The sequence below is a fragment of the Triturus cristatus genome, chromosome 10 (genome assembly GCF_964204655.1).
Source record: "Triturus cristatus chromosome 10, aTriCri1.1, whole genome shotgun sequence".
In the NCBI taxonomy this organism is placed as follows: domain Eukaryota; kingdom Metazoa; phylum Chordata; class Amphibia; order Caudata; family Salamandridae; genus Triturus; species Triturus cristatus.
The window spans coordinates 1,096,658,544-1,096,685,678 of record NC_140593.1 but is presented as its reverse complement, the minus strand read 5'-3'; the positions used below and the strand labels follow the sequence as shown (position 1 = coordinate 1,096,685,678).

At 44.3% G+C, this 27,135-nt stretch overlaps 1 protein-coding gene across 8 annotated transcripts in view; it reads left to right on the top strand.

Moving 5' to 3' along the window:
• The window catches only part of SUN1 (Sad1 and UNC84 domain containing 1), a 406,387-nt gene that overhangs the window by 257,364 nt on the left and 121,888 nt on the right, over window positions 1-27,135 (top strand). For all 8 annotated transcript variants that reach the window (XM_085629317.1, XM_085629315.1, XM_085629312.1 and 5 more), the window contains one exon: window positions 7,752-7,810. In XM_085629317.1, the coding sequence (XP_085485443.1) occupies window positions 7,752-7,810 (59 nt within the window). The remainder of the gene's footprint in view (window positions 1-7,751; window positions 7,811-27,135) is intronic.

Here is a 27,135-nt window from a genome sequence, read left to right as displayed (position 1 = left end):
TTACTGCTGAAGTCTTGCACGGGGGCTATGGTTTTTTCACTGACGTGAGCTTTGTAATCACACAAAAAGAGACAGAAAGGCTAGGCTTTATCCTTTGCAGATGGGTCATGTTTATCCCTCCTTCTCCAGGCAGGAATGTGGTTTCGGTAGGAGTAAGCAGATAACCGTGCTCAATACGGTCTCGGACAGGGCCCCTTTGGCTGAGGCCCAAGTGTGCAAGGCCAAGGATACGCAGCTACAGCTTTCAGAGCGTTCTGAGGCCTGAAGCCTCTTTTCGGCTCTGGCTGGGCCACAATAATGGAAATGCGGGAAAACATGATGCAAAACGTGTAGGCCTCAGAGCAGATTTGTCGTTTCTCTCATGGGAGACTGGATTATGGCAGGCCACGTTATAGCATAAGCATCATGATAGACAGGCCATGGAGGGGAAATACATAGGTGACATGTATGTGCACATGAGTGTGGGGGAACACACGGGGACACATAGGCCTCATGATATTTTATTTTCCTCACCTGCACAACTGCCCCGGCCTCTGAGGAGGCCAGATCGCCCAACTTCGGATCCAATTTGATCAGAAGCGAGCGACGGTGTTCTGTCGAGAGGGCACAGTTGGCTTTGCCCAAGAAGATTATTGCACGTTGTGCGCAATTGGAGAGTACCTCAGGCGAGATAGTGGACCCCTACACTTTAGCCTCTTCTGCCATATCTAAAATATTTGTAAGGGGTCCTACCACGTCCAACAGTTTATCTTGGCAAGAACGCCAAGAATGATGAATGCCCTTCCGGGGATCTTTGATGTATTTGGCCAAAAAGGTAGCCATTATGGAATCCTACGGGGTGAAGGCGACTTTACCCTCTAAAGTGGGCCGTGGACACTGATCGCAAACACCCCCTGGGCTCCTTCTCCAGGGGCTTGCAGAGGCGGCCGGCCACGAACTTGGCCACCTTATCCCCAGGGGTCCAGGCCGCTGACAGAGGATGAATCATTTCATCTGGGTCCAGCATGCCCGAACAGTCCTGCGGCATATCGGCGGAAGTGCCAGCCGGACGCCAAGACCACAAAGGAGCTTCACGGAGTTCTTGCACAGGAGCCGGGGTGGGGGGAGGAACCCCTTTAGCCAAAAACACATGCTTAAGGCACTCGAACGCACCTTTGTCCACCCCTTGCCCCGCATGAGGGCCCCCCTCCGGAGAAGCCGCCTTTGGGGGCGGAGGCCCGTCCCCGGGTGATGGGGTATCCACGGGGGCCGGGGCCAAACGGACTTGCCCCAACTTGGCGCACTTCTGTACTATCCGATAGTAAAGACGCTGTTCCAGAAGGCCCACACCCTCATTCACACACCTATATCTGGAGGTGTCGACAGCCTCAAAAAAAAATCATCGCCATAGGGGAGCTACTCCTGGTAAACCTCCTCCTCATAAACATCATCATGCTCCATTATGCTAACCCAGTGAGCAGAACGCAGTCAGGCCCTTAACCAAGCAAACAGCTCGGGCACTTCGGATACCCCCAGGCGCTAGCCTCAAGGTAATTTTAAAGACTGGGGATCCCAGCTACAGTATAAGGGCAGACCAGAAGAGTGCTAAAGCTTTTCGTGCAGGGAGCAAAGCCCGCGATTGAGGTGGCACTAACCTCTGACACGTACAGGCCCTCACAACTGACCAGGCCAACCATCTCCCAGTGCGTCAAAAAAACCCAGCCAAACAGCGTGTGCCCAAAGAATTCTGCCCGAAGGCGTCAATGCTGCACTAACTGCAATACAGACCCCCGCCGGGGCGTAGATTAAATCACCGCCGGGAATACAGACCCCAGAGGGGCGTTCAGGGGAGAACGGTATCTGGGGACAAGGCTCACGACAGTCTGTCTCCCGCAGCACGACTCGTCGACTGAGAAGACCGCGCCGTGGGAGCAGTGAGACGTGCGAGTCCCCCTAGCGGCCTATACAAACGCCATGAGGGAAATGGTGTCGTCCGCGTAAGGAGCGGGAACGCTCCTGCGGCCGTCAGGGCTCTGAAAAGGAAAAAATTAACCAACACAGTTACATCACTTAGCAGAGCAACTACAAACAAACCCCGGGCCCTGTCTGGAATGAAGACGAGCACCGGGCAGCAAATCACAATTAGCAAAACAAGAAAAAAAATTACAAGCACAGAATGAAAAAATGACTTAACTGGCTGCAAAGCAGCGAAGAAAGAGGAGGGACAGCTAAAATGGAGGGTATATCTATACTTCATGGACACTATGGAAGGACTTGTTGTGCATTATACCCTGTGGACTCATGGGAGTTGTAGTCTGTTATCAGACTTTCGATTTTTTGATGTTTTGTGAGATGTTTTTTCCTGTAATATTGGGAGAAAAATCTTGGTTTTTGCTTTTCATGGCTGCTGTGAGATTGTTTATTAAAGCGGAGAAAGAAAAGCATTATCGGAGCCTCCGGTCCAGACATAGAATCCTGCATCTCCTATTCAAAGTCTCTTTAAGGTTATCTGGGATCAGTCCCAGCAGGCATTGGAGAATCAGTCGGAGGATGTCCTGACCAGTGATATGTTTAATACAGGACAGGAGTTCTGTCCAGAAAGGTATAATTTCATTTATTCCACTTGTAACGCGCTCGGCTACTCAAGAGTGTCCCGGCACAGTCCCACAATATACGCAAAAAGTCTGCTGCCATCACACCTCAGCGTGGATAGTGCTGAACTCGAGCTGGGGTATATGGTGTGCAGTCTCTTAGGGGAAAGAAATACCATGTGTACAATATTCTACTGGATCTGCTTGATCCTGGCACAGATTGACACCTTACGGACCCCTGGATGAATTTTCAACCAGTCTTTGGGGTGGGGGAGGGGTGGGGTGGGTGTTATTGGTTAGTCCGACTTTCTGCCAGGCCTCCTCTACGCGAAGTTGCGATAGTCTCCGGTCTCCACTCATCACCCTGAATAGGTGTGTAATGAGTCTGCGTTCTCCGACCATAGATAGTAAAGTCACCAGAGTATATGTAAAGTCTGGAGCATCAGGGAAAGTTGCCCATAGTGAACACCTAGGCAAAGCCACCATCTTAATTAATGCAAGTATACCCATCAGTGACAGTTTTTAAGATGTTCCAGGAATGTAATTGAGGGATGGAGATTACGAAGCACCCATCCCATATTCAGGTCGAACGATCGCTGTCTCCATGCATGATCTTTATGCCCATGACTTAACAGTATCCACCTTCCAGGTTAAACCCGCTGGAATGAGCTGGTCCACAGTGACCGTTTTTAAGAGTCCCAATGGAAACAAGGGCGAGTTAGCACTATTAACCCACCATCCTGAGTGTTCCGGAATTCTCTCATTAAGTTAAGTATTATAAGGCCTGAGAGATCTGGTTGTCGTAACACCCTCTGGAGAGTCTTATGAAATGTAACCACTGTAACTTTCTGATCCCTACTGATTATAATTCCCATAACTCCTCATTGGAAAGCTGTTATTTCCTCTCCTAGGGTCGAGGCCTTAGGCACATGTAACGCTAAAGGCACTATTTTTTCCTTTTATAACATCAATTGCCATTCCTTGCCAAAACATCAGCCTTACGTTTATAACTTTCCAATGGATAATGCCAGAGACGCATTGTTTCTTACTAAAACATTGTTCCATAAGGCATCATCGCCTGACAATTGCAGCTTTCCCCTCTAATTACCGCAATATTCAGTAGTGATTGCATGGACAAGCAAGGAGGTGGCATAGCTATTGTTTTCAAAGAGAACTACCAATGTAAGATACAAGATCTTCTTATCCCTGACTGTGAAGCTTCTGTCTTCTGCATTTGTCTCTCACATAATTTTACTTTATCTGGTGCTCTGATCTTCCGCCCGCCAGGCTATGCAGGCAACTGGCGCTCTACGGTATGAAACATTTCATCTCCTTCTATCCCTAAATAGGCCAACTTTATTTTCTTAGAGGATCTAAACATACACCTGGAGGAAGCCACTTGTGGCTTTGGCTTCTCCTTTACAGAGGACCTTACATCTTTGAGCCTCTACCTAATTAACTGTCCCTATGCATAAGGTGGGACATCTTCTTGACCCTGTATTTTTTAATCTTAAGGGTCTTATAATAGATCCTGTTACTTTGGTCTGACAATCATTCAGTTCCTTTCTCCATTCTGACATATTCTCTGCACTCTGCTGTCCTCTCAGGGCCCTCTACTCTGTCCAGACATTGGTCCAAGCTTGACTTTTTTTTTTACCTTCTACCGTCGACTACTAGACACTTTGCCCAGTCTAGAGCAGTCCATTGATCTTGATCAACCTGTGGTTGATGCCTGGGTTCAGGAATCTCTTGTCCTAGTTTTGCCTGTCTGCCTGTCAAATCCTCAGCCTCTGTCAGACTCCACCCACCTGCCCCCTGGTTTAATGAGACCCTCTGAGGGGAATAAAAGCTGTGCAAGCTTCTGGAAAGATGCTTGAGGAAATCTTATGCAGAGGAAAAGAATCATAAGTATAGAGCAGCACTGAAAGAATACCATACACTATGCAGAGCTGCTTGTGCTGCATTCTACTCCGATGAAATCGCTGCTTCTCAGAATTGTTAGTTTTCTGGCACTAGCAACTTATCTCCTCCACCTTCACAGTTACAATGTGATAAACAAGCACACCTTTTTGTTAAAAAAGTGACGGACATTCAACGTTTGCCTTCTAAGCCTCTGACGGATGGAAAAACCACCTACAGCCATATTGACTGCATGCACTAAATACTTCACTGATGATACCGTCATCCCCTATTATAAAAAAAAAGTCTAGATTAATTTGCTTCATTGACTGCCCTTCTCTTTTGCACACTATTGCAATTAATACAGTCAGGCTCTCCTCTAAACTCTCCTGGCCAAGATCAGTAAACTTGGTCCGAAATTTCTTGAAATTTTGGCAATGCCCCATAATTCCTCCTTACAAGAGGTGCGTATTCACCAGGCATGGCCCATGCTATGTTCCTGCCCCTATTGAAGAAACCTAGTCTGGATGCCTCCAACTGGCCTAATTATAGGCCAATTTCGCAGCTCCGTCTGTTCTTCAAAATCTTCGAGAAACATGTCAACCACCAAATATCTGCCTTTGTGGAATCGCAGAATTTTCTCCATGAGTCCCAGTCTGGCTTTAGAACGGTCTTCAGTACTGAAGTCTCATTACTGAGAGATACTGAGCACCTCAGACGGTTGTTGGATAATGGCAGTACTGATCCTGCTTGACTTGAGCGTGGCTTTCAATACCGTGTCTCACACGACTTTTAGAAAGACTTGAGAACAGGGGTCTTTTAAAAAAAATCCTTTTTGTATGTAAACTTTATGTACTGTATGATCTTGTTTATGGTTTTAATTGACTAATAAACTAAACTATTGTTATTGCAACAGGAGTCTCCAATCCACAGCTTTGTCTTGGATGACCTCATTCTTGCATGATCAGATCTTTCAGTTCTTTTTATCTAATTATGTGTCATTAATAGAACTTACAGTGCAGGTGTCATGGGCACTGCTCTAAACTGGCTCACCTCTTTCTTGTAAGACAGGACTTTCCAAGTCTGTGATAGATGCTGCTCATTGAACCTCTTCCATTTGAGGTGTGGAGTACCACAGGGCTCATCCCTAACCTTGACTCTTTTCAACATATATTCTCGTCCATTAGCAGACATAGTACAATCATTGGGATATACCTGGTTTCCTACGCCCACTGGTGTTTTCTCTAATCCAGGGAAATGACTCCCATTCACTCACACTAGGACCCCGTCTGGAGTGAGTAGCTAGATTGATGGCAGACACCTGCCTCAAACTAAATGGGGAGAAAACAAAGCAGCTGGTACTGGGCAATAACCTCAGTATCCACCTCAACCTGGGCTGGCCTGATTGCTTAGGTGCTCCCCCGTTCCCCAAGTCAGTTATTTATAATCCTCGGGGTATAGCTGTACAAATCATCAAGCATGGCTGCCCAGGCCACAAAACCTGTTGCGTGCTGCTGTGGCATTCTCCGAATGCTCTGCAAAATACTACACCTATTCCTCTTCCCTTCCTGAAGGCTGGTGGTCCAGGCACTTATCCTGCCTGGACCATGAGAACTCCCTATGTCTGGGAGCCCTACAATTGTTCAGCAAAAAACAAGTGGTGCAGAACGTATCATCCTGAGCTCTGCTGAATATTCCTAAGCACCACTCTGCCTGGCATGCCCTGGCCACCCTGCCTTGGGTTCCAGTCAAACAAAGGGTAAAATTCAAAGCCCTATGCATAGCTCACAAGGCACTCCAAACAAAAGACCCTATTATGCACAGCCCTCTGGTGTTCCCTTACATGCTTGTTGGAGCCCTCTGTTCCACCAAAGCCTGCTTGGTTACCGTTCTTTGTATAAAAAGAGCAAGAAGCGGAAGGCGGTCATTTGGATACACGGTGGCCAAATTATGGAATACCTTCCCCCTCACAGTGAGACTTACTGAGAATGAACTCAAATTCAGTAAACTTAAAAGAAAAACGTTGCTACTTGATAACTAATTCACCCCTGAGTACTTATGTGGACTCTGAGTCGCGTTGCTGGCGCTGGGATGCCCTAGGGGTCTCCATATGCTCCACAAATGCACATAGAATAGGTTTCACTCTTTCTTCTGGAGTGCCACGGGGCTCGATTTTAAGTTAGATGTTGTTTAATATCTATTTTCATCCCCTTGCTGATGTTGTGTGAAGGCTGTGCCCTCACTCTGCTTTCCTATGCTGATGACTCTCAGATAATCTGTTTTTGCAGAGGGTCACTGCATGGTCACCCTGAGTTCTTATCACCTCAAGCTATCCACCTGGATGAACATTAACTCTTTAAAGCCAAATGGTGGTAAGAGTGAGGTGATGGGCAAGAACCCCCTTCTGTGGGCTACCAAACACTGGCTGGACACCTTAAGAGCCCTCCCGATGCCGGTCTCTAAGGTTAAGAACCTATGTTTCAGGCTAGATGATGAGCTATCCATAAATTCAAATCTCCAAGGTAGCCTCCACTTTCGCTGTCTTAAAATGGCAAAAGAAAGCCATTTGGGTGCTCACTTTCTCGGCTCGGAGAATGATTATCCAGGCCTTGATTTTATCGAGGCTGGACTATGGGAACATTCTCTATCTGGGGGCTGGCCAGTCCCCTATCGAACACCTACAAGTGATTCAGGATTCCCCTGCAAGGCTTCTATTTCATCTTCCCAAGTGCTCTGCAATAGCTAGTCGTCTTCATGATCTCCACTGGCTTCTGGTGGACAAACATACAATTGAAAGCCCTATGCTATATGCATAAAGCTAGGTCTAATTTTGGTACCCTTTACCTGCAACAGCTTGTGGAACTGCCTAAATTGCTCGCTTCAGTCGAGCAACTGACACATCTGTAAGGGCTCCATTGTCAAAGCCTGTATTGGTGGTGGTTAATTTTCCTACTTCGGCCCCAAGCGTTGGAACACGCTGCCCGATTCATTGAGAAGCTGCTAATCTAGGACCATCTGTCACAAAAACCTGGATGTTCACTCTTCTTTCTCTGGCTAGTTAACTACCTTTGTCCGGCACTGGGAAGCCTTTTTGGGTAGCTATGTGCTATACAAGACCATAATAACAATAATTGTATAATCATAATGGTGCGGCTGTCGATTGAACTTTATTTTTTCATATCCATTTTCAATCACCTCTATTGCAGATCAATTATGACAGTGTTGTCTTGTGTAGGATTTTATCCGCTACTGTACATTAATTGATTACATTCATATTTTTAGGTGCCTTCCGAAAGCTTTCAAGTTGTTATTGCTGCTCATCCCACTTTTACTTTTCTTCGGTAAGTAAATACTTTCTATTTTGCTGAATTATGTAATAATTAAACTATTTTAATTTAAAGATTTATCTTGGTCATTTAGACACTTTTAACCTACTGATGCACTCAAATTAGTATTTGTAGTGTATTTTGTTTGGTCGCAGTTTAGTTTAATGTGCTGTATTATCATATTCAGTAAGGATTTATTTTAGAATATTGCAAGTTCCAGAAACCGATGCAGCCTCTGGTAGGTTTTGCAAGGTACTTCCTAGCTTTGAAATATGATCGCATTTTATAAGTGTTTCGATTAATTTTTCCAGAATACCTGTATTTCATGACCGTTTATTCTAACGCGTATTTTCGTCACTATGATGCAAGAAGAAGAAAAGTAAGTTTCTTCCTAGGCAATAAAGTTGTTGACAGCCACTTCTGATCACATTTTACAAGATTTGTTTAATTTGCTGACTGCCAAAATGTATGGTTATTCCAATCCCTCCCAAGCCCACTTCAGCATTTTTTATATTATTTTGTACTGTCCATTGTGGAATGCCTTTGCCATATTGCAACGCCTTCTATAAAGCAGTTTCCCAGCATTTCCTTGGCAAACCTGATCTACCAAATTAAATGAATCTATAAGTATGAAACTGGTCAGAGTATTAGTCCCACAATTCTGTAACACTCCAAGGCCACATTTGAGGAACCAACCCAGGCTTCTAGCCTTGAAGAGAGTGTAGTAGAATAGTCTTTTCATGGATACTCTTCCTTCTCATGGAGACAATACTAAAAATAACCCCATCCTACCCCCTTCAAGAACCGGCATGATCAGGACTCAGATAACTGTGTCTGCAATCTTTCTTTTTAGATTTGTGACTAGCAACCCCCACCTTGCAAACTAAAGGACAGTGAATAAGTCTTAAGTACTTGTAACCACTTCCAAGTGGTCAAATTATCACAAGCTGGGTGTGCCCGGCAGCACAACATGATGGTCGCATGACTGCAGCACTCTGAGCCTATAACATATATTCTGCATTTACGCTGCCCTTGTAACATCCATCCAACAAAAGTAGGATCCCCTCTTCCCCCAATAGCTCACCAACAACTCCACCAGGTAGTGAGTACTTGTAACCACTTCCAAGTGGTCAAATTATCACAAGCTGGGTGTGCCCGGCAGCACAACATGATGGTCGCATGACTGCAGCACTCTGAGCCTATAACATATATTCTGCATTTACGCTGCCCTTGTAGCATCCATCCAACAAAAGTAGGATCCCCTCTTCCCCCAATAGCTCACCAACAACTCCACCAGGTAGTGAGGACTGGGAGAGAGGATGCTTGAATACTCAATTGGGGGCCTGCTATGACTGATTTATTTGCTGACTGCCTGGTGGGGGGGTGGTAGCAGAAAGAGCTGCCCAGACCGGCTTGGAGAGAATCATCTCAAGCGGTGTGACGTAGTACCGGTCCACTGCCCGGTGAGTTCATACGAGATTTGAAATTCTGGGAGGTGGGCACAGGAGGGTCCGTAGGCTTCAATAGGAGAAAGGTGGTGTCCTGTTCTGGGCTTTGGGAGTTTGTTGCCGGCTTGTGCAGAACATGCAGAGCACTCTTCTCCACCCCCCCCCCCCACACATTTTTCACAGACCGAATGAGTATATCAGCAGCTGAGCTTGTGTGTCCCTGTGGCAGGCCTCAGAAGAGTGTAGGCGCTTGGTAATCCATGACCCAGGCATGCCACGAACAAGCAAGAAGGGTCCACATAACTGACATTTGATTTTGTGTCCACCCAGAACAAGACCCCTGCCTGCTGCATATAATCATATTGGTAGTGGGGCATACACTGGGAGGGGGTGCAGTTGCCTAGTCTCCACACTGCTCCCAGTATTAGCCACCCCATCCCCCTCCACAGCCTCTATATTCATAGGGTAGGTGTGCCAGCTCCCCTCTCTTGTGACACATTATAGATGGATTACTTTAGCCATGGAGTGGCGAGAATAGAAAAAAGACACTGCATCTACTGGCTCACATATGCTGAGCTGGTTTTGAAACCAGGAGGTTGGGACGCTGTCCGGGGAGTGAGTCCATAGATGGGTGACTCATTAAGTAGCAGAGGCAGCCTGCTGTTTGCTTGATTTAAAGAAATCCTTTTGAGAGAGATACTTCTGGGGTGGAATTGTTATGGGGTGGGAGCGACAGTTTCTACTTTAGTTGGTTATGGCACTAGGCAGGCATTCGCTTTTAAAGCACTTCCCAGATGCATCAGCTGCAGCTGCACATTAGAGAATGTAACCTTTTGAACTTGTTGTGGAATGATAATGGCTTCCTTGATTAAAACTAAGAGGGACTGCCCGGAGATTGTCTTAATGCAAGAAATGCACCTCCAAGGTGTCCTTGGGGAGATACAGTAACTCTAGGGTACCCCACACAGGCTTCACAAGAGGCTCAAGAGGGGTGGGAGTGATACTACGCAAGTCCTTCTCTTGAAGACTACTACGGTTCACACAGACAACATGGGTCTCTTAGTCATCTTAGAGGTGACGCTGAAGGGACACCCATTGACTTTTTGTAGTGTTTATGCTCCTCCTTCACTGGTCACAGGCACACTGCAGGAGGACTTGCTCCAAACATTAGCTGGGGATTAAGTGATTGGGGGCAACTGTTTTTCATTCATTGACAACTCTCTGAATGCCGGAACACGGTGCCCCTAGACGATTATTGGACTTTAATAAATGGGCAGCTTCCATGGGCCTAGTCTATGTATGGTGCACCTGTCATCCTGGCGAGAGATATTACACACGCTACCGAGCCTCTGACCATAGTTATTCCAGGGTAGACTACTTGTTTGTGCTACCGGGTAGACTCAGTGAAACAGCAGGTGCACATGTCCTGCCTAGAGGTCTTTTAGACCATAATTCAGTTAAAAAACGTTTTTCATGCTTCCACTAGAGTACCTTGGAGCATATGGCGTCTGAGCTCCTGGTGGTTGAAAGACAGTGTCTTTGCGGATCTCCTCCGCGAAGGGATTGAGGAATACTTTGGGATCACACTCCGTCAGCAGCATCCCAATTAGACTGTGGAAAGAATACAATGCAGTAATAAGAGGTAAAACCCTTTCATTGGTATCGATACATCCAGGTTTTTAATTGGTTTGTTTCTTTTCTCACCACTGAGCCCATTTACAAACTATCTGTTTTCCATGCTGTACACATTTTTGCTGATGACTTGTAGAGTTCCATTTGGAAAGGGCTATGGTTCCAGATGGGTTCTCCCAACAAAATCACATGGCGAGAGACTCCCAAAACAATCTATGTGCATTAGCCTTATTTCCAAGTTTGGGTAGTACAAGGCATTCGAATTCTCAGAATTGCAGTAGCTGCCAGATTTACCCTTCAAAGATGTTGTTTGCTTTTTATTAAAATAATGGCACTAATGCTGGAGTCTTCTCTATTGAAGTCCTCTTTGCCATCCACTGCTATGTTAAGGCCATCTTGCAGGATATGTTGCGTTCACTGCCCACTGAAATCTGAAATATTTCCAGAAGAACCCTCCACAGGAAGCTCTCCTGTACTATATTGGAAGCTTTGGATAAAATTCAAGGGCATTTTCTGGTCTTCTAGCAGTTCAATAACAATTTTGTACATCCTTCCCTTGTCAACTGTAGTTTCTGAAATGCAAATTAAAAAAGTTTGCATACAGTTCCCCCAACTGCACTGCTTAGGTTTTTTTTTCTTTCAGTAATTGGAAGGGCTATTTTATTCTCTGGCATTTAATCTTTCATATATTCACATGCTTATTTACTTTTTTTTATTTTATTTTTTTTTAAACCTTTTTAATTATTTTTCATAGAGAACAAGTGAACAGCAGAAATCGGCGTACAAGACACCCAGTACATCGGGTACATTTATTGCAGACGCATTAATAGCAGAGCATCAAACATCTGATTTGCTAGAACCCAACCGAAATGCATCCACCCAACCTATTCAAACATGTCACAATGCACTAGACCGCTGCGCAGTATCCTCTTCCCCTACTGTGTGCGTCTTCTTAACCCCTCATTGTCCCCGTTGCCACTGTCTGTGGAAGCCGTAGTAGACCCGGGTTCTAGAAGCGTGTCACAGAGCTCCCTCCAGACTGCGAGATCGTCATTTACCTTGTTGTCTCTCATACTAAGCTTCATGTGGGTCTCCTCTTCTATAGCCTATTATTGTATGTCTTTTCGCCAGTAGTCAAATTCAGGTGATCTCTGACCCATCCAAGTGATGGCTATTCTGCGTCGGGCCAAAACAAATGCCAGTTGTAAACATTTATATGCCACTGTCTTGCCCCTTGGACGCGTGACGTTGTTCGCTAAGCAGCACTGCTGTGTCAGTTCAAGGGGGTAGTTGCACCGTTCTTTTTAAATCCGCAACCACCAGGGTCCAAAAACACTGGACCTCATGGCATAGCCAAGCTAAATGTAAGAAGCCTGCACCACCAGCACCAAAACGAGGGCAGCTGTCCGATCTGGAGGACATTCGATGTAAGCCTCCAGGGTGAGAGAGGTCCTGTGCAGAAAATTATAGTGAATCACCTTGAGGTGAGCCTTGCATGAAATAGTGTGTCCAAGGCTATTAACGTGGACCCAATCCCTATTGTCCAGAGGTGACTCCAGATCTGCATCCTGTGCTATCCTTGACCACAGAGGGGGGCCCCCTCTGTATCTGTTCTCATGGCCATATAAAGGAGCGTGATCAGGTGTCTGCCAGAACTGCAGGTTAAAATTATGCCTAGTGTGTGTAGGTGTAGGGGCAGCAGGGTGGGTAGGCTAGGTTCCTCGTGCTATGTTTGCTAAACCAGCATGGTGTATGAAGAAGCCGGGTCCAAATGTAAAGATAAGACTGGCCTCTTCGAAGGATATGAACATCCGTCCGGGATACAAGTCCCCAAGATGCTCACACCCACCCTTGTGCCAAGCTTGGAAAGACATATTGGCCATCAATTGTTGTATGGGTTTCAGTATCCAGATTGGTAGTTCTCTATGGAATCGACTGAACGAAGCTCTGCCACACTGCAGACCTATGTCTAACTATGTGAGTGGCATCTTGTGGGGCACCCGTGCCCTCCATCAGGAGTTAGGAAAGACATTTGTCCGGGACCCTGCCCGCCAGCAGGTGTTTCTCCTAATTATCATCTTGGTCCAACTTTCTGGCGGCGTGTCATAGGTGAGCGGCATAGTAGTATAGGTAGTCGCGGGACCTCAAGCCCCCCCTTTTTTATACAGTTGTATCAACATCAAGGCCACCCTGCATATATTCAAATGCTTGCATCATTCTTTTGTTGAGCAATCTTTAAATAGCAGGCAACAATGTTAAAATAGTTGTATACTTAATCAGCGGTGTTTAGTAGCACATCCATCTCATTTGAAACATTCGAAACTTCAGTCAATGAGGTTGGAAGTGTGGAGATTTCTTTCTCCTCCTAGCAGCCACTATTGCTCAGATGTTCTGCTGCACATTGTGCATAAGAGAGTCATTGATAAGAACTGTGCTCTAACCTGTGTTTGACCTTAAATTGGTAACAGGACTACTGACAGCCCTGTCTTCAGCTACATCAAACTGTGTTGTTTTTAACGGATTTCTGGGATTTTTACCTACCACTCGGCCAAAGTGGACTGTCAACTGTTGCCAACTACAGCAATGGCTTAGAATGGGAAAAGATCTCTTCAAGTCCTGGTGTATTTGTGAAAAAATGTCCTCATAAGTTAACTTATTGACTTATATGACCACTCATAAAATGTCTTGCTGCTACATCTCCCAAACATTCCCTTCAAAGATGCTTAAGGACAGAGAAAGGAGTTTGGCTCTTTGTGCTTGAAAAGAAGGGAAAATTCAGTGACAGTGCCCAACAAGCACTGCCATGAAGGACGTCCCAAAAAGCAAGCTTCTGAAACTTTCTTGCCTAAAGTTTTCTTCAAATTCATCTGCTTGAAAAAAGTAGCTGCTGACACTAGAAAAAGGGATTAAAAAGGGTGAGGAATAATCTGAGCAAAAAATTGCACTACTGACATCTTGTCAGATTTGACCAAGTCGTCAACGGCCAGTGTTCCCTCATTGACCAGAAAGACCTTGTCATAAGCAAGCATCACATCTACAGTGACACTATGTTCTCCCATTACCTCATTGACCACCACATCAATTAGTACATTTTCAAAGACAGGAAGCCTTTTTCAGTCTCTAACATTTCCATGTTTACCCCCTAAAGGCTTGTACGCTCCTCCCCCTCCCTTCCCCCAGCCCCCCGTGCAGAATATTGGATTCAGTCCTGTGCAGTTGGATATTCACTATGTACCTGAATTTTCGTCGGTTCCTTATGAGGATGGCAAATACCAGCAAGAATATCCGCCTCAGACCTTTCTCGGGGGAAGGCCGCCCAAGCAGTAATGACCTATCTTACTTGCTGCACCTTTAGAAGCACTCACCTGTGCTACAAAGTTATGTGGCATTCATAACCAACTTTACTTCCATAGCAACCTCAGCCACTGACATGACCATTGCAACCACCACCTTCCCGGTGTACCAACACCCTCACCGCCATCTCTTCCACAACTGGAGATACCTCTCTCCCCTTCTCCGTATGTTTTCAAGACGACCTGTCTAGTTCCAGGCTCTGTCCCACTGACCTTTAGGGTCATGGGAGAACAAAGCACATCTGATTCTTCACTGAATGTGGAGTTTGTTATATGGTTCCTACAAATATAGCAGGACTGTGTTTCAGAACAACACAAACTTCATAGTATAGTGACAGTCCACATATACCATCAGTACGTGTTGGTGGGTTTTGGCTAGCTCACAGTACCACATCTAACCCCTAAACTGACCAGGGTAACAGATGTTATTGGCAACCTCGAACATGACACTGATTCTCAAGGTATCCGTGGAAACAGATCTGACCCTTTGTTTCGTCACTCTTGCATGCCCAAGGTAAGCACAAGAAAGAAACAGTGCATTTTCAAACAATTAATGAAATTATCGTGTTCCTCTAAAGAAAGCATGACCTGCGATTATTAGAAAGATAGGAAGTTGCTATAATCAGCATTATCTGAATGGTAAACGATATGAACAATTCAACCATGTTAATTGTTGTTAGCTTATTCCTTTTTGTATCTAATAATGTACTAAAAAGAGCATAGCAGGGAATACTCTCCGCCAGATCAATTGGGATAGCCTAATCCCCACACCTTGGTCTTGGGTGTCAGAAAGTGGGTCACAGTTTAACAGGTTCTCCTCGTTAGCAGGATGGAGGTTGGAGTCAGCAGGGCTGCATCTCAGTCACAGTTTGCAGCGGTTCTGTGATAATCCCAGCATGAAAATACTCCTGTAAAAGAGCTGCTCTGATGAACTGTGGCAGAGACGCAGAACAGCTCATTTGATTTTGTCTAGCTAAAATGAAGTGTCTTCAGAAAAAAAAGGCAAACAATGGCATTGTGTTCTTCATAACCGACCCTGGAACTAATTGTAAAGACTTCTGGGTGTCAGTGCCCATCAGAGATGCATATACAGCACATTCTTGCATTAGCAGAAAGTGTGGCAAAGGGCACCATGAGAAAGAGATGTCAACCTAAGAAGTTGAATCTAAAATGGAGAATACATGTAAGCTATGCTGCAAGGCCACAGAAGGCTATGACAGTAAGGGCACAATCCGCTCTACTCTTTCTGTATAAAGAGCTATTTATGTTCAATGAAACTCTTTGACCGCTATTACGAATATTGGAGTTGCAATACTGACCACATCAGACCTAATTACATTAGTGTCCCAATATACAAGATTACTATCCGCGATCACCTCAGTGCATCAGGTGAGGTTGCCCCATGCAGTGCCTCTATTAGGTTTATGTCAGCGTCCTAGTTGTGGTTGACCCTATTGGCCAATACTAGTGGGAACACTGGTCAGTAAAGTTATATTGGACTTCTATTTCAGCTAATTATGCATTTCAGCAACCTTATTGAGTCCATATCTTACAGTATCAAATTGTAGTGTGAGTTCACTTACCTGTTTTCTCATCCTCAGTTTCCTATTTCCTCCATGGAATTTTTGAGAGATATGCTTATGTCCAAAGAATGAGAAGGTTCAGTTTTGCTGATAAACTTATACATAGTGGTTTATCAGTGGTAGAGTTGGATCAGATTTTTGTATGTTTCTATAGTATTCTTCATGAATTCTAGTTGCAGCAGTGTTTTTTCTATGTAAGGTGTTTTAAAAAATGTCTTTAATGTAGATGAGATCTAAAAAGTCTATTTGGGTGAAATGACCAAGTTGATTTGCTGCTAATCCTTGCCAAATGATTAGCATGACATCTATACATAATAGACAAAAAATGATCTGTGTGAATTCCTGAAACTCAATGAACCAACAGGCTTCCAGGTTTACCCCAACTTATCAATCAGTCAGGATTTGTAGAGCGCGGCTACTTCACATGTGAGAGTCTCGAGGGGCTGTCGGGTAGTGCTGCCTCTTCTCCTATTGCTTGAACATCCATGTGCTGATGTCCTTCCTGAATTGCCGCAGCAATGGTGAGGCTCTGAGGTGCATGGGGAGACGGTTCCAAGCCTTGGCTGCCAGATGATGAGTGACCTTCGCAGTTCGTCCGGCGGATGCGATGGGTGGCAGCTTGGGTGAGGGATCAGGGTCTGATATTCCTGGTTGGCTGGTGAAAGTGCACGCGTTGGTTGAGGTACACGGATACTTCATTGTGTAGCGCCTTGTATGCATGGGTAAGTAGCTTGTACTGGCATCTCTTCATGACTGAAAGCCAGTGGAGTTTCCTGAGGTGAGGAGTTTGGTGCATCCGTCTGGGGAGTTCGAGGATGAGCCTGGCTGCTGTGTTCGGGATCGTCTGGAGTTTCTTCATGAGTTGGGCTGTTATTCCTACGTAGTGGGAGGTGCCGTAGTAGAGTCTGCTGGTGACGAGCGCCTCTGTGACAGTTTGCCTGGTCTTGGTCGAGAGCCATCTGAAACCCTTCCTGAGCATGCGTAGCATGAGGAAGCAGGCAATGGCTCATACACTCTTCTTCAAGGATAGCTGTCTTATCAAGGATGATGCAGAGGTTGCGGGCGTGCTCGGTGGGTATCGGGGTTGGGCTCAGCTCTGGGGGCCATCATTTGCTGTTCCAGTGTGTCCTTGCGTTTCCCCTAGATGAGTACTTCGGTCTTGTCGGTGTTAAGTTTGAGACACTAGTTGGTTGGTTGGCATGCCTTTTGGAAATTCCTTTACTGTGGTTGGTCAGTAGTGTCCATCTGTCCCGCCTTTGGTGCTTGGTTCCCTCCCATGGAACATCACCGATTGTTTCTTTTGGTTGGCCATCTCTGGTCATCTGTTGCCTCGTACCCCCTTCCTTCCATTATTGCTGCAATCCTTCAGGTTTTTTGCCTCAACTTTTTTTCCATTTATTCACTTTTGTGGCAATGGCGGCACACTGTGCTTTAGCTTTAAACATCTCAAACTTAAGCACAGCGTGCCGCCATTGCTTCAGAAGTCAATGAATAAACAAGCATTGGCATAGCCAATAGGTCTCGCTTTTGGGACCTTATAAGTATTTAGTTATGCAGCACAATATCCTTGGTGCAACAACATCAACTGTTGCATGGTTAAACACGTATAAGGTCCCAAAGGAGAGACTTATTGGCCAATGCTTGTTTTCCTTCCAGACACAACGCGTTTGAAAGTCAAATCCCAGCAGACAGTTCACTTTCAGCACACTCTTCGTTTGGCTTCCTAAGCAGTAAGAGAATACACAGAGGCACCACTAATGCGCCCAAACAATCAATCACCGGCAGTTACACCAGACACTGGTCACCAATCAAAGGTCCACCTTCTCCAAAACAAACACTGCAGGCCATGCTTCTCTTTCAGAAAGAACGCTAAGAGCAGCCTTCCTGCCTCTCAAGGGCAATCAAAGCCACTTGCTGTGCTATTGAAAAACAAACACAAAATACAAGCAGCAATTAAAAGCTCAAATGGTACCTTGCAAGCAGAGTTTCAAGTCAGGAAAATTAAACTGGTTGGAAAAAAATTGTGTGGGGTGTGATGGGCCTCGTACAACAAAAAGAAAAAAAGAAAATACAATAAAAAGTCTATGAATTGAGAAATACAACTCTGAAGGGCCACGCAGGCACATGCTTTCATTTTAGTCTTCACTAGAGAGGTGTAAAGATTCAACACTTATTGCAGCTACACAGCTTGTCGTTTTTATCACTCGCTCGTAAAAACGATCGGACAGGATAGTTTGCTCTCTGTGACTCCATGCAGTGTGTGCCAAAAAAGCACATAAAAGATTAGAAGGAATCATGTAAAAGGAGCTGCACGGGCAAAGAAAACTCGAGGACGTTTCACCACAGAGAGGCAGACACCTGGAGGGGGGAAGGGAGGGGGAAAGCTAGAGAAGGGGGCACGAGTCTGACAGGAGCCGTTGAGGGGGCGCCGGGTAGGGGGAAGATGCATGTTTGGAACAGCAATACCCGTGGGGGAGGGGGAATGGCTGAGATACGGGGCGAACTAGGCACGAGACCTAGGGAGTAAAGAATTATTCCTCAAGAAAAATACATTGCTTTGCAGACACCAGGAAAAGGATTACACCTGTTCAGCACTAAATTTAAAACGACCCATTGCTCATTGAAGGTGGGAACAGGCATGAGTTAATTGCGTGGTTAATTATTACCTCGAGCACGAGTGTGGCTGCAGAAACGCAGGTCCTTGCAGTTCGGTCCTCGAAGGGGCTGCTCTTACCAAGGCTGGGGCGTCGCTACCAATGCTGCAGCAGGTACGATTGCACCAGGGGCCCAGAGGCCTTAGATGTTCACTGTAGCCTGACTATTAAAGAATCTAACTTTCCAAGCAGAGGTGAGGCGGGGCCATTGTCGTTGCTCACACGATTGGCCCATGGCACCCTTGCTGCGCCTATGACTGAAAGCCATTTGTGAGTCGTTGGCAAGAGGCAAGAAAGTGTCAGGTAGAAACAAGAGCAATTCTTATATTCAATTAAAAAAATAACCAGTAGATGGCAGTGTTGTCCAGGTCTTCCAATATGGGGAGAGAGTGAAGTAAAATCGTCACACGGCTCGAGCAGGCACTCTAATATAACTGCCGAAAACAAAGTTATAAAATCGTTCAAGAATTTAAGCCCACATAAAATGTAGAGTGAGATCAAATGAATAGTCCTCAATGGCATCATGATGAAAATATCAGGAATGTAACACAGTTGTTTCTATGCGTGCAGCCAGAGAAAATAAACAAACGAGAAGGGAGGGGGGAATGCCAGCAACAGAGGAGCCCGCGAAAGTGAAAGTGATCGTGATTACGATCGCTACGGAGGAAAGACACATGGCGCTGCGCGCGTGCACGTTCACGTGCACTGTAGCTTTAGGCCACGGCAGCACTTTGAAAAAGCCCAGATATAAAATGTCTCTTCGAGCCTTTGGCTCGCGAGACCTAAAAAACAAAGGCAGGCGGACTCTGCTTTTCTTTTCCATTTTCAAAGCCAATAGCTCTACATTTAAATAATGCGAGACCTATTGCATGGCAAATGCTTTTTAATAAGAGTCATCTCTAAGGTATGCCTAACAGGCCCTAACGCAGGGTGTTGTGTGTTAACAAGTGGAAGGTGTACTTTTACATGTTCCAACAGTAAAGACCCTAAATTGTTGTTTCATGATGTACACGGAGCTTGTCTTGCAGACAGTTTTCTGTCCTTCTGGGGAGACGTGAAAATGACTCAGAGGAAAGGACTCAATAGGGGCCTGTATGTAAGAGAGGTTTTACCTCCCTCCTGAAGGAAGAGACACAGATGTTGGTCCAAAAAGCAAACTTCAAAGGAGAAGCTGTCTTTGATGGGTAACAGTTAGAAGAGGGACACTATTGTTTAGGCAGACAGGCTGGAACTGGGGACCGGAGAGGAGAAGCCATTCTTCAAACTGATTTTTCCAGGGTCTTGTAGCCCATTGGTAGCCACACCTCTGGGGGTGGGCTAAGGAGCTCCCAAAGTATAGAGAGGGGTCTCGCCATGTTGGGAGTTGCCAGAATGGTGCATCCTGGGATAGCCAGATGCCACACTTACCAGGAAGTGGTCATCAGGAAGGAGGGAAACTGGTAGTCGGTTGACTACCAACCAAGTCCTAACCTGGGTGCATTTTTTGAAGATAAATAGGGCACCCCTGGCACCCAGAACTCGGATCTCTACCATCTTGGAAGAAGGACTGAAGGAGGACTGCCTGGCTGCACTGAGGGACCAGCAAAGAAAAGCTTCACCGTCACAGGCTGCACCTGGTGGCTAGTGAAGAGAGGGACTGTGCCTACCGTATCCTGCTTAAAGAGGGGTTGTCTCCAGAGCCTAATTAAGCCAAGAGACTCAAGTTCCAGCCGACTGATCTCCCGTTCGCAGCACAGTGATTCAACAGCTGAAGAAGCCTGCTGGGGCATGTTGGTAGCCAAAGTTTTCAAACCATTTCCACTGCCTCAGTGCAGCAACACGGACCAAGACCCGAAGCACAGAGTTGCACCTGAGTTGGTTGAATCTGGGAGTGCTGTCGGAGAGTTGCTGGAAACCTCAGAAGGCGAGTTATCAACTCTAGAAGCATTGGTCTGTGACCGCGACAACGGGCAACTTGTAGTCCGGTGGTGACTGAACTTCAGCCAGACCGGGGAGGACTTCGTGGGATATCAACCCAGCAAACAGTATATCCTCACCATCTTCGTGGACCCAGGAATCACTACAGGGAGACCCTGTTGACCGCATCTCATTCACAGCATCCTTGGAGAATCTCAGTCCTTCATCCTTTGCATCAGAACCACTACATAGGACTCCATTGCAGCGCAGATAAAGTACCTGGAACTGCTGAAGAACTGCTTCTATGAAGGTAACTTTTCTTGAGGACCTTGCTGGTCCCCCTGAGTAGCTCCTTGAGGAGTTGGTCACCCCAAGTACTTCTAACCAACTTCGTGGACGGACACTTACCTAAATGTTCTTTGAAAAAGTGTCCTGTTTGTTAACTTTGCCAAGACTTCTTCGCTGGTCAGCGCTGGGGCAAAAAAATTTAATTTCGATTTTGGAGGCAATAGAGAGACCCTGGTTGAGTGTGTTGATAGCTTTTTTTCCTTCAAAATTAAGCAAGGTTACTGTATCATTCTTCTAGTTTTGTTTGTAGCTTGGTCATTTTTGTGTATGTGGGATTTTGGTCACTTTCTTGTAACATTTTGTATCATTTACTTGTTTCTGCGCTGCCTGGATTTAGTCATTGACATAAGACTACATTTCCACCTTGTCTACTTATTTATTGAGGATTATCGTGGTTGGAAAGTGCTACTTGGTTTGTTATAATTGTTTCGGGTGTGCGCAAACTCTCAGATTATTTTTCTACCATGGATATTGGAGGACCCCTGCATTGACCACGGCTTGATCAAAGGACTGAACCCCATTAGCGCTAACCTCTCCCCGATTCTGAAAGACTCAGTCATCACGTCACCTAAGCGGATGCCTGGAAACATGCCACAGTTATCCTCCTTTTCATGAAACCCTCATCAGACCTGAAGACTCTAGCCAACTGCTGGCCTATCAAGCCGTAAATAATTTCCTGTGAAAACCACTGATCTTACACCAGCTCTATATACAGACACCAACACGGCAAGCACTCATAACCACAATCTTGAGTGAGCAGATGCTGCAAAGATTACTAGCTCTTTTTATCTCAAAACTTTAATAAAGAGTCAATCGATATTTAAGTGTCATTACATCTCACAAGCTAAAATTCCTTTGCATAAAAAGACTAAACACAAATTTCTTTTAAAATACATAGAGAATATACAAAAACTATTTAAAAGAAGGAAAACATACAAGACAATTACATCTGTCATTAGTTTGAGCTAGCTTGTAGGAATCACACAAAAATAATTATTTAAAAAAAAAACTCCTTTTCTATTGTGGCCATCTGTCCCTCAAACTTAGCACAGTATATGCGTTGATGCATTTCGGTAGATAATGCAAGTTGTGACCGCCTTCAAGACAGTAAGGATATTTCCCTCATAAGAATGCCAACTTGACATTGAAGAGTGCGAGCGGGGAAAAAAACCTCTGCTCTGCAGAGTTTTGGGGAACTCTGTGTGCTCCGCAGAGTGCAGAAAAATCTGCAAACTGAGTGGAGTTCACTGCCCAGGGTTAGTGCTAACTGCAAAGTTTTGTTAATGTACTCCCTATATTGTTTTATATTGCTTTGCAACATCCTTAAAGTTTTTCAAATGAATTTGTAATGCACTTGTACTGAAAGGAAAAGAAAGTGTTTTCCATAACTTGTCTTTCTCGGGAAAGTTTACCCCTATGTTCCTGTTGTTCTTTGGCTTCCAAACAGCTAGCTCTACTAAAATCTTCACTTAAAAAGTTTAACGTTGTCCAATGATGAGTCTGATGTGCTTTTGATAAAAAAAGGGATTTTTGGGGACCTTCATCTCTATTTAGTCTAGCAAGAGTTTTCCTGGGTATCAAAGTTTCTCTTCCAGGGGATCCTCATCAATAGTCATAAGCATTAGAATATTCCCACCCATGCGCGGGAATATTCTAATGCATATGACTTTGATGAGGATACCCTTGGAATAGAACTAGGATTCCATGTAAGTAACTAATCCATATCAATCAATCAGGATTTATAAAGCATGACAAATCACCTGTGTGGTTCTCAAGGCGCTGGAGTTGCTAGCTACTGCATGGAGAAAGCAGTGAAAAACTAGGCAAAAGCTGGAGAAAGCACTAAGAAAAATGGGGGGAAAGGACGGAGAAAGCAGTAAAAAATGAGGCAATTAGGAGAAAGCTTTCAAACAGAGGGAAAAGGAAGGAGAAAGCAGTAAAATAAATGAAGGAAAGCGGGCAAAAGCACGGGAGAACTGGGTCTGGGGCCTGCTCAATGGGGTCGCACTGCGGGCTCCATTAAGTAGGTACTGGGAGGAGACACCTGAGGAGGTAGGTGGTGCTAGTCGGGAGGCGGGAAAATGGGCAGCAGGTGGGAACAGTAAGTGAGAAAAAAACCAGCTGAAGCAGGAAAATCGCTCACAAAGATTAGGGGAAAGGAAGGAGAAAGCAGTAAAAAAACGAGGTAAAAGTTTGAGAAAGCACTCACAAAAATGGGGGTAAAGGGAGGAGAAAGTAATAAACACAAGGCAAAAGCCAGAGAGACAACTCAGAAAAACGAGGGAAAGGAAGGAGAAAGCTGTAAAAAACAAGGGAAAAAGAGAAAACATTCGGGAAAACTGGGAGGAAGCAGAGCTGGCAGGAAACGTGAGAACAGGAAACATGCAGCTCTGCACCAGATGGGGCACAATATCTGGAAACTTTCTGGCAAGGAGTTGTAAAGGTCCTGCTCATGTCCAACACACATAGGGGAACGACAGCTAAGAGGCTTCGAGCAAGCAATTGAAAACATTGTAAAATGTCCTTCATGTCGAGTACACACCAATCTCACTTATCTGCAGGAAGCACGTACGTTAGCTGTCCTCTAACAAGAACAGTAAGTTAGAGATACAGTGCCAGCTGTTAAAGCAAAATTGAAATGTTCTAAATTGATAAGTGACAATGCATACGAGGGCTCTTTGCACTGTTTATACCTATGTTATATAGCACTCTGGGAAAGAGAACAGATCTGCCTATAGAAAGCTATAATATATGCACAAGTGCAACATCTTCAGGTTAACTACAGACACTTGGTATAGCCTATACATTAAGAGATCCAGAGGTTCATGCAGCAACCCCTTTCAAAAGTGTAAGGGCAGGGTTATCCGCAAATACTCTGTAAACTAGTTCTGTACAGGTACGCTCCACAATATGTATTGCAATTGATGATCCAACGACCCTGGGGCATAGCCACAAATATGTTTTAAATCTATGAGCACATGCCCATAGGTACAAAGGGGGGATGTATATGTGCAGACTCATAAAGACTTTAAGCCTAATTTGGTTGCTTTGAGGCAACCAAGTGTAACCTCAGCAACACTATGGGGGCACAGCAGATAAAGTATTTGCTGTGAGTTTTTCATACTCTGTTCCTTGCAAAACGGTCTCGCTAGCTAACTGCATTGTTACAGTTCCTACTTCAAAGCCATTTTTGTGCATAGCTTTTTTTTAAATCCCCTCCCAAAAAAACTGAGGATTTCCCAACAGCACATTGTTTTTTGTTGTTTTTTTTTTATTAAGCTTTTCCCCTGTAAACAGTTAATCATGTGCATGGGTGACTTTGTTACTCAATATATGTACAAATGTGGGAGATGTACATCTCTCATATGTAAGGTTTTGTTTGTATATATGCAGATTTGTTTCACATATTCACATATATACACACACACACACACACACAGTTAGTCCCCTGATATCACACACACAGCTCTCTTGGGGACTTGGATAACATAAACACATGTACAGTTAACATAATCATTTTATTTTTTCACATGACATCAGTCTAAAACTTCGAAAGGCATAGGCCAGCTATAACACATCAGCAGCAGACGCAAAACTTGCATATAGTGCCAACAGCAAACATCATACAGTACACGCATACATAAACCAATCAAGCACCCTGTAACTCCTTAGGCATATGTAGACTAGAACATTGTTTCAGCGCATTATATAGTCAAAATCTACAAACGGCCACTGGTTAATTAAACAATGTGCTAATGTTTGGAAGCAGTGAAATCGGGGGTCCTGCAACTACACATATATAAAATTATAAAGCATCTTAGGAGAACACACATGGAATAATATTGCCAGATTTCACTTTGTGCTAAATGAATACCAGAAGTTCGACATACATCGTGTAAACTTGTAGCGTTTAGCCTATAAAATAAAAGTTCAAGGTTACAGAATTGTAAAATAAACACGCACACACTTTCAAATCTCTCTGTAATATCATACGGCAGCATTCCATCTGTAGTTCATTTCAAATGTATTCCTTCAACTTTACCACACTGAAAATGTAAGAAGATCCGCTTGTTTCAGTGTTGCTGTCAACCAAGATTGCTTTCATGTCAACGTCACCTAGCACGTTTGCAATGAAAACAGACTTGCTTTCATCCCTCTGTTTACCCAAGGGGAAGAAAAGAATATAATATGCAGACTGCAGACTAAACCCATACACTCATCTAACAAGCTGCTCTGCTGCAGATACTCTTATTTTCTTAGATTATTAAATTATTTCTGATATGTAATATAACGTATATACTGTGACCGCTTTTCCAACTCAATATGTACCCCATTTAAGACCTGCCATGATATTAATTTGCAGTTAAAGGGCTGCAACTAAATGACTAAGACGTCTGAGGGGTTCTTAGTGGAAAGCATTGAGCTTTCAAGGCTTTACTCCATAAGAAACTGGTATTTTGTTTGACTGGTAAGCACTTTTGGGTTTTGTAGATGGGATTCAAGATGCTTTGTTTCACTAGGTTTAGGCCATGTAATCGCCTAGGTCGAGCTATGGGGAAATCCGATGAAAGTGCATGTACTGTGCCATCTCGGTTTGCACATAGATTTCCGATCTTTTCAGGGTCCCTGCTACTTGGTTGCTCTTTATTGGTTTCTTCAAAAGTGCTTGCTTTTGAAGGGTGGGTTTTCTCCCAGAAGATCCAGAATGGAGAAGAACAAAGACTCCATACTAGGGACTTCAGATTCCAAGAATAGCCTACTCATGTCTCCTTAGACCTTACATTAACAAAAGGAGCCACTCTCAATATGAAGGCTAGTGAACTTTCCTTTTTGAGACATGTAGACACTCATCTTAGTGGTTCTTTTGATTTAAGACTTATCTAGCTCTTTTGAATATTAAAAATGAAATACCTTTGTCATTTTAGACATTGAAGAGGATCTAAGTGGAATTTTTTAATACTCCATCCATTATACTGACTGTGTAATTACGTTCTCTTATGTATATGTTTAGTCCATTTTCCACCTGATCAACCCCCGTTTGGACAAGATTATTCCAGCCAAAAACCTTTTTAATATTAGTCACTATATAGGGGACAAGGTTTTTGACCAATTTAAATATTTGGTGGCATCTGCAGTTTCCTTATTGTTTGATGACCACCTACATGTGTTATCAGGCTCCTTTTAGATAAGCTGACATATTTGGGATGGAACAGCTGTGGGCTTCGGCTACAGATATTTTAACGGATGTGTCATCTAGTAATAAGGTGAACGCTTGACAGACTGTCGCTTCTCCCTCCTAACTGAAATATTTCCCTTAGTTGCACCTCCATCACCTTTCTTTCAAAATTGACCTTGACCTTAGCCCCAAGTTTTAAACCGCCCAGCCCCCTTCACCCCCTCTTCAGTCTAGTCTCATCCAGATTATTTCACACCTCCAGCAAAGTCCTATTGGGATTAGCTATGCTTTATAGTTTGTAATACATGTTCTAGGTTTTGCCTGCAGTTGGGTTTGCAGTATTCAACTTTGACTGTTCCAGTGTGTTCAATATTCACATTCTGTAAATTCCCAGAACAGATAAGTGAGAAAGAGGTCATTACTTCTGAACAACCTTTTCTTTTCCTTGTGGCTTTTTGCCATGCTTCATCAACCGAACCCATAACCGTTGACATATTCCTGCTTTGCTGCTAGTAGTGCATGCATAATACTTTTCCCTCTTTTGTTTTATTGTGTATATTTTGCTAAGGAAGATCAGCCCAATAGGCTTTCTTTCGAGCATAGTGCCAGTTCTGATATTTTATGTCTAATAATCTGCACAATCTTTTCCCAGAAGGGATTGATGTGTGAGAAAGACCAGACAATATTAGCAATTGAGCCCTTCTCTGCACACTGTCTCCAGCAGGTGTCACTTCTGGGTTTTCATCGAGTACATATAGTCTGTCTGCTGGGGGTATAGTACCACCATTACAACTTTCCATCTACCTGAAAGGAAAATTTATTAGCCCTCTCCAGAAACTCCTACTAATGTTTGTGATCGAACTGTATGCCCAGTTCCCTCTTTCAAGCATTTTGGAATAGGAGTTTGTCCTCTCCCTTCCACATAATGAGGAGCCCTAAGGATTTACCCAGAGGAAAAAAACCTTATTGTGGTTCTTATCTTTTTACTGAACAGAAAAAAAAATAGAGAGAAAATCAAGCATACTTAAGTTGGAGCCCTAGTTATTAGGAATAATATAGAAAGTGCGTGTGTGTATATGTGTGTGTGTGTGTATATATGTATGTGTGTGTGTATATATATATATATATATATATATATATATATATATATATATATATATATATATATATATATATATATATATATGTACCTTCGCCACTGCAATCTTCAGTTTACTGAGGAGGCAGACCCAATATCAGTGCAAATCTTT